Here is an 8,052-nt window from a genome sequence, read left to right as displayed (position 1 = left end):
TTAGTGAATTTGAATAAATATTGTGTAAAAGCAAGGTTTTCCGTTTCTGCATTTGCTATTATTAAATAAATGTCTTTAAATGTATGGCTAATGTCCGTCTGTATTAGCCTACTTTATCGGCAGTTACATCGTTATGCCAGTAGGTGGAAACAAGTGACTAGAAGTGAGTCAAGTTGTTCACTCAAAATCTGATTAATTCTGATGAGACTGGCGCGTCAATTTAAAAAAAAGTAAGTTACTATATTTAATTGTATTTATTGAACTGTTCTATAAAGCACATAACACTCCTAATGTTGGCTTGAATAGAAGCTGTTATTCGGAACAGTCTTGTTTGATAGTGCTTTACAAATTATCCAAGAGTAGCCAGTCATTTTCCAGTGACTTCCACAACATTTATTATGATAGAGTGACCTGATATGTATGCTTTGGCCGGTGGATCTCAATTTTCAAATAAGGTTAACTTGCATCTTTTTGGTTCAAATTCTAACTTTCCAAAGCATCAGCTTTTTTATAGTATCTTACTGTACGATAAAAAAGTCATTTGACAACATAAAATCAAAGAAATTTGGCAACATTAAAGAAGTAGGCTTATGTAAGCTTTCTTTAAAATACTTTACTTTTTAACGTCAGTATGTCTGGTTGTATAGTGTTAGTGTACACCACAAACAAAATCGTTTTGTTTTTTATGTGATGTTTTTGTATATAGAACCATCTTCTGGAGTTTAGAAAACAGTGTAGTTGTTGGATTCTGCATATCCCGCCTCTTTCAGATACTGTTCAAGATTGATTGGCTCAGGCACACGGAGAATACTGCTGTCATTGGCACTCTTCTCTCCAGATTGGAGTTTATGTCTGACCTCAGCCAATGAGGGGCGGTCGTGCTCTTTCCACTGACAGCAGGCTTTGATAATCGAGTATCTGGAGAACAAACAGTAGCAAATGAATATTTTAAATGTACAAAACAAGCACTGGATGAACAGTTTATTAAAATACAATAAATAACAAATACAATATTTAAAAATAGTTTACAGTGAGTTGGAGCAGTTGTTTGGTTTCTTAAGTGTTTTGGCTCTCTGATGATACTGTAGAAGTTCCTTTGCAGAGATCTCAGCAAAAGGGGCCTCACCTGAAAGTGTGGAAAGAGTGTAAAAAATCTGAGCAAAAACTTGAGGTAGATTTGTTAACCGTTCTATCAGTATTTAAATAATCTCAAAAGAACCAGACCGCAGACTCACCCAGAGTCACCATTTCATACAGCAGCAGCCCAAATGACCAACTGCAAAAGAAAATGAAAAAAGCATGAAATACATACATTTTAATCAAAAACTTCAAATTTGCTTTTCCTCATGACATTTATTGTGCTTTTTACTTACACATCACTTTTTGGAGTGGCTGGTCTCTTGGCCAATAGCTCGGGAGCCTGCCACTTTTTTCTTCCAGGATCTTCACTGTGATTAGCACTTCCTGATGTCCTCGCATACAAATCACCCAAACCCCAGAGTTTTGCAGTACAAATCCTGCTGACCAATACGCTACGAGCCTTGATGTTGCAGTGGAGAAGATCTTTGCTATGAAGGAATTCCTACAGAGTGAGAGAGAAGAAAAAAGATGAGAAGATGTGTGTGTAGCCATGATATCCGACCTTGAAACTGAGCAAAAATATAAAATTACACCATAACTGGCCAACATTACTCACCAGTGCAGAGGACACATGAGAGGCCATGGTGAAGATCTTTTTCTCTGTCATCTGAAATATGCCGTCTGGTCCGACATTATCCTGTTTGCGACAGGGTTATTATCGTCAAAAACTAAGCTAACTACTTGTTAACTTTATTTGTTATAAACATTATTTTGTAATCAATTGACTAGTCACTGGTTACTAATGTACCAGTAGACCTGTCAAACACAAAAAAAACAGTGATTCTCAACTTGATTTGACCCATATTTTACATTGCAATCAAACATAAACAACAGCCGACACATGGAACAAACAAGGAACTAAACAAATTTGCACCAAAATACCATGATACCAAAATAACATTTGAGGACAACAACATAAAGGAAGCATTTTAAAACTTAAATATAAAACGGCAAGCACATCTTTAAAGTCATTAAGCCAATTTTTTAGCACCCCTCGGTTAAACTTGAATAAGGGAACAAGTTATTATTTCATGTTAATAATATCTTATTTTTTCATGTGCAGGGACCCATACCAATTTACTAAATTTACTAAATTTTTTATTGCTATTTTTTCTTGTATTATTCAGATTTGGTTTGTGTTGCGTTCTTTAACGGTCCGCCTGAAAACAAATACAATGATGCCAAACTCTCTATTGGAACTCTGACTTACCAGGATCAACTAAACTCTGGATTTTCAAAAGTATGTGAAATTTACGGCTCCATCGTTGCTGTAAATTTGCACATCGTTCTTTACTACTTCATAGGTGCACGCCAGTCTGTTATTACAGGGACTTTACATTTTAACGTCCTCTTGGGCGGTCCTCAACCAATGAAAGCTGCGAAAGAGTTGAGGCCTTCTGCCGTCAGTCTGAATGTCTGGCGACGCAAGACTATCAGTGACCTACAGACCTGTAGCCTGTCACACACTATAAAACATCCTGGTCCAACCTCTCACCTGTCTACACCTCCACAGGAATCCGAGCAGATCTCTGTTCTCCATCTCTTCAACAACAGTAATGAGAGGAGCCCGTAGAGATATTACTCCCAGAAGCTCTGGCAAGAAGGGGTGAGGCCCTAACTGGGAAAGGAAGGCCGCAAAGCCCAAGAATGACTGACTTTCCTGGTTACTGGGTAAATCTGAATATGAGAACGAAAAAAAGGAGAGTGAAACTGGAATTCAACATCTCAGTCAAAGATTATGATCATGTCATAAACCACTCAGATACCTTTAAGTACACGCAGAACCACATTTCTGTTTTCCATACGAGCCCTATAGAGTGAGACGGAGCCGTCTGACTTTAAAGAGTATGATGCTGGCAGAGGAGACACCCCATTGAAGTTCTCTGGCAGTCGCTGGCGTGGAAGTTCCCTGGGCTTTGAGAAGGCTGAAGCTGCGGCCCCAAAAGAGCCTCCACCGTCCATAAAGTCCACATTGTGTGCATTTAAGGAGGCACGGTCAAGCCTATGGGAGTCTCGAACTTGTGATGTAGGGTTGAACGTCATGTAAGATGTAGTGTCCAATGCTATTGGCTCACCTTCCAGAGCATTCAGACCCAGCGGAGCTGCACAAAAGGAGATAGAAAGAGGTTGAGAGAGATAGTTTGTCAAATTTCATGTTTACTTAAATGAAGTAATTGAAAATCAAACCCATGCCATTTTGTGCAAACAATCTCATTGTATAGAAAATAGGTGTGCTGAAATGCAGCATCAAATATTTTCCTGCGCCCTTGCTATGACACGTAAGCACAGTTTGCATGCAGCAATTACATTTAATCCCTGCATTATGTACAGACATTATGTCATGTTATTAAGAAATATGTTTTATATATATATATCTGCATCTGCAAAAACACTCACCATCAATGCCTTGCAAATTTCTCCTAGTCCTGGTTGTTCGACTGGAGCCAGGTTGCAGGCGATCCACCTTCTCAGGACAGAACCTCAGCAGTAGCAGAAACACCAGCGTGATCAAGAAACCCATCAAAAACAACACTGGTACGATTATCACTTCTTGTTCATACACTCGGATCTCTGAGGAAGCAGATCACATGGTGAGATGTTTGAAGTTTTAGCTCACAACTTTGGTGACATACACTGTAAAAAAAAGGGTTGGTTTTTGTTGGTTTAACTTAAAAAAGTAAGTAACCTGGTTGCCTTAAAATTTTGAGTTTATTGAAATTAAACATTTGAGTTGATACAATAAAGGACATTTGTTTAATAAAGAAAAACTCAAAATATTATTGTATCTGAACCACATAAAAAATTAGATAAATCATGAAAATAGCACTATTTGGCATGTTTCACTGCTTCATCAGAAATAAAACACACACAATTACCCAATATGCTTACAAAATCTTTTAATAATTTTTTAATAAAGGTTGTCGAATCTCAAAAAATGTTCATTGTATTAACTCATAATTTTAATTTCAATGAACTCAACATTTTAAGGCAACCAGGTAACTTTTTTTCAAAATAATTTTTTACAGTATAGTTGTCTAATGGTGATGATGCCTTTGTTTTATCTGACAGGCATAATCTACTCACCACAAAATGTATCTCCAGTTTTACATTCTGAATATGCAGAACTAGAAGAGGTCGCCATCCTGTGGAGACAGAATGTGGATTTAAAAGGTTGGAGAGTTTTTTAATTAGCCATCTACTTGTTCACCAAAATAGCACTGTGTAGCAGGTTGATTTTCATATGCAGGGAAAATTAAAGCCTCCTTAGGATCTCTTATAATGGCAGTTTGAAACATTATGCTGAATTCTGGGTCAGTGTAACATGATCAGTCTTTCTAATCAGCATGAAAAGCCTTTGGGCAGTTGAGACACATCTTTCTCATCACTGTTTATCCAATGAAAAGTTTTTTCTATGAATGAGGAAAAGATACTAGGAAATGCATTTCACATGTACATTTTTACTGTATACACAAGTCAATTATATGAGTACATGATGATGGTATCTTCTAAGTATGTTTTTAAATATGTTACCCTACACACTTGAGCTCTGAGTACAATGTGGGTGGACCTCTTTTGTGAACAAACAGTTAACAACCAATATTTTTTTTCTAAATGTCAGTACAATAGTACATCTGCCATAGTTTGTGTGTGCTCATAGCTGTAATTGCCATCTATGATGTGCTTAAAGGTGAATGTGTTCTTTCTAGGCCTATAAGTGTGAGCCTGTAATTCTGTTTTCAGACTGTATAGTAAAAGGCCACTGTTTTAGCTCTATCTCTGACACATACACAGAACAGCCTTTTTGTTTGGCTCCTGATGCTCAACCAGTTTGTCCACATTTTTCATTTTCAAAGATTGCACAATGACACGTCATATACATATAAAAACTTATACAATCAATTTAGATATATTGTAAATTAATATCTTTACTTAAGTGTATATAAGTGTAAATAGTGCATTTGAAAATTGTGCAATACTTTTATGCAGCAAGGATGCATTAAATTAAACTTTTTATTCATGAAATATTCCTGAAAAAAGGGGTATCAGAATTATCAATAGCAAGCACAACTGTTTTCAACAATCTGAAAATCACAGAGAAATAATAATATAACACAATATGTATATATAAATATAAAAGTTATTTTAAATGGTAATATTCCACAAAATTACTGTATTTTGATCAAATAAGTGCAGCCTTGTTAAGAGAGTTTTTTGAACTAATTTGTACCAACCCCAAACCTTTAAATGGTAATGTAGGCTATCTCTGTAGTGCCTTTTGTCCTTCATAATTTAGGGATGTTTTGACATCATCAAATTTGTTGTGTGTGCTCTATAATACAAACCAATTCGCAATAAATACATGAATTTGACACAGGCCTGTCTTGTACACTAGCACAAAGTCGCGTCTTTCTACTAACCCATAAACACTGTGGTCATTTCGTTTGCAGGTCTTAACTGGCCTACCTGCTGGTCAATGTGGTTGTAGTTGATCTTACTGTGATGTTCAGTTTTAGATTGTGTCTATTCAGTTAGTTTTCCATGATGAAAATAATATCCCATTGCTGAATACATCACCGCTGTATTCCCAGTGTTATGCAGTGTCATCTGTCCCTCTTATCCGTCCCTTCCTCGTTTCTAGAGAATTTCCTTATGTTGTACTGTAGTACTAAGTCTGCTTGTGTTTGTCTATGTCGCACCTTTGTTGGTTACTTAGCTCCACCCTCCTCACCTGTGCTCCTTCTCTACATTTGCTGTTGTTGTTAACACCCTTCTTTACTGTATAGGGTTGCCAAAAACATTATTTACCCATCAAAGGGTATATGCCAAGCCCTTTTTAGTGTATCATTTCAGCTGCCAAACCCTATGAATATACACATTTCTAATGATTAAATGCTCAGACCCTGCTTCTACTATTTTTTGTATTAACCTAATCATCTATCATGTAAGGCATGTGTGGCATTTTCTTTTTCCTGCATCAAACCAAACCGAAACCTGATTATCCAGCTCCTCGAGTTTCTCTAGGAGGGTCAGACATCCAGACACAACACCTGACTCTATCAGTGTGCATTAAACAGCGTTAAAGAGGACCTGCAGGTTTACCTTTCACTCAGTAGGGCCTACTCAGTGTTTATTTTCAACCATTGCACTCGGGGTACGATAGCTGATGATCAAGTAGGATTTAAAAATATGAATTTGTACATGTGAATTTTTATTTAGAAGAAATGAAATATACAGAGAATGGAGAGGTAGTGATCACACTGTGGGCTTGGTGAGGTGAGGCCCCATCCACTTCTCCCCTGGAAGACAAAAGAAAGAAAGATTAGACAATGAACAGCGTGTCACCTAAAATTTCAATATACTACAGTTGCTTATGAATTAATGGATAAAAACATGTTACAGCACAATAAATAATCAAGAAAACCATCTATGGTTGTAACCATTAAAGCTACACTGTGTAACTTTTTTAGTTTATTCTTAGCTAAAAACACTTAGTTCTTTCAAAAATATGTGCTCATTACAGTATATTTACTTCTTTCAAGTAATAAATTATTCTCGTAAGTTTATAATATGCCATTGAAAATACATACGGGTGAGGGGTTCAAATGCCGATCGCCATTTTGCCCCTCCATTTTGAAAGTACAGTAGCCAAAGAGGGACATACCCATAAATTCAAGCTTCGCCTTTCGCGTTTTAACACTCAATGGCACCGTGTCGAATGTGAAAAGGGGGATTGCCATGTTAATCTTGGACTAAATCGGCCACCATAGGAGCTAAAATGAAATCAGAATTGAGAGGAACAGATACTATTATTCACTGGATGGTCATATAACCTTTTCACCGCTAGATGGGGGGAAATATAACACAGTGTAGCTTTAAACTACAATTAAATAAAAAATGCTGGGTTGTTTTAACCCAATGTTGGGTAAAATATGGACTAACCCAGCAATTGTGTTATTTAAACCCAAATGCTGGGTTAGTCTATATTTGACCCAACATTGGGTTGTTTTTTACCCAGGAATTGTGTATAAAAGAGATGAAATGTAATAGGAATATACCATTCACTAGCCGATTCCATCATCACCCTGTTAAAATCGGTTAATTGACAAGCCATAAATAACCGTGTGGTCAAACAGACACGACAAGGCCATTTTTTACTCACATCACTTTGACAGAAAAAGTATTTAGCTTTCCATAAAAAGTAAATATGTCACTGTAAAATTAAAAAGCCTTTCTGTGTTCTCCCTGCATCCCCCCTCCCCCACACAAAATCCAAATACATGCAGGACAGCTGACATGAAGACACTTAATTTTCTGTAGGTGTGCGTTCGAGTGTGAATGTGCAGAGTGTGCATTACACAGTGACCTCGTGGTGTTTTATTGCGTGTCGTGGCGTCGCAGCGTGTCTGTCTAGGACACGCTGTTCTTGTGATGGAGTGACCACCTGTCCATGGTAGGGTTTTCATGCCTAAAGACCGAGACTCTGGAATGGGCTCTAGCATCCCTGCGACCCAACATAGGACAAGCGGTGAGGAGAATGGATAGATGGACCGATATGTTCCTCAGCACTAGGTATTAATAAACACAACACCTGTTTCTCTGAACTTGTGCTTGTCAGTCATCCATGACGTAATCTATTTCCAGGTTATATAACACTAAAACAGTGTTGGGCAAACTACTTGGAAAATGTAGTGAGCTAAGCTACCAGTTACTCTACATTAAATTAAGCTTCACTATACTGAAGATACCCCCCTGGGAAATGTAGCAAGCTAAGTTCCAGCAACTTGAAAAAAGTAGTTTACTACATCTAAGCTACTTTTTATTTATTTAATTTTATATTGAACCCACTTCATTCCAATCAATGCTATTTCAGTGATCAATAAAAGTCAAGCATATAGATACATTTTTTTTAGT

The 8,052-nt window shown here is 37.1% G+C and overlaps 1 protein-coding gene across 1 annotated transcript; it reads right to left on the bottom strand.

Moving 5' to 3' along the window:
• Positions 1-22: 22 nt before the first annotated feature.
• Positions 23-5,842, bottom strand: styk1b (serine/threonine/tyrosine kinase 1b). The gene is made up of 10 exons (XM_067448423.1): positions 5,605-5,842; positions 4,225-4,283; positions 3,538-3,711; positions 2,907-3,242; positions 2,636-2,817; positions 1,697-1,777; positions 1,374-1,582; positions 1,236-1,276; positions 1,030-1,126; positions 23-918 (listed from the first exon to the last, which is right to left on the bottom strand). The coding sequence occupies exons 2-10, from the start codon at positions 4,280-4,282 to the stop codon at positions 723-725; spliced, it is 1,374 nt and encodes a 457-aa protein (XP_067304524.1). The 5' UTR covers position 4,283; positions 5,605-5,842; the 3' UTR covers positions 23-722.
• Positions 5,843-8,052: the final 2,210 nt, after the last annotated feature.

This window comes from Pseudorasbora parva, chromosome 7 (genome assembly GCF_024679245.1).
Source record: "Pseudorasbora parva isolate DD20220531a chromosome 7, ASM2467924v1, whole genome shotgun sequence".
NCBI lineage: Eukaryota > Metazoa > Chordata > Actinopteri > Cypriniformes > Gobionidae > Pseudorasbora > Pseudorasbora parva.
Note: the sequence above shows the minus strand (reverse complement) of the source record. Positions and strands in the feature narration are given on the sequence as shown.

Coding starts and splice junctions, on each gene's coding strand:
- styk1b (XM_067448423.1), bottom strand. CDS start 4,282: ATGGCGACCTCTTCTAGTTCTGCATATTCAGAATGTAAAACTGGAGAT. Junction 3,712..4,224: donor AACTGGAGATACATTTTGTG/GTGAGTAGATTA, acceptor CTGCTTCCTCAG/AGATCCGAGTGTATGAACAA. Junction 1,778..2,635: donor TCCTGTGGAGGTGTAGACAG/GTGAGAGGTTGG, acceptor TGTCGCAAACAG/GATAATGTCGGACCAGACGG.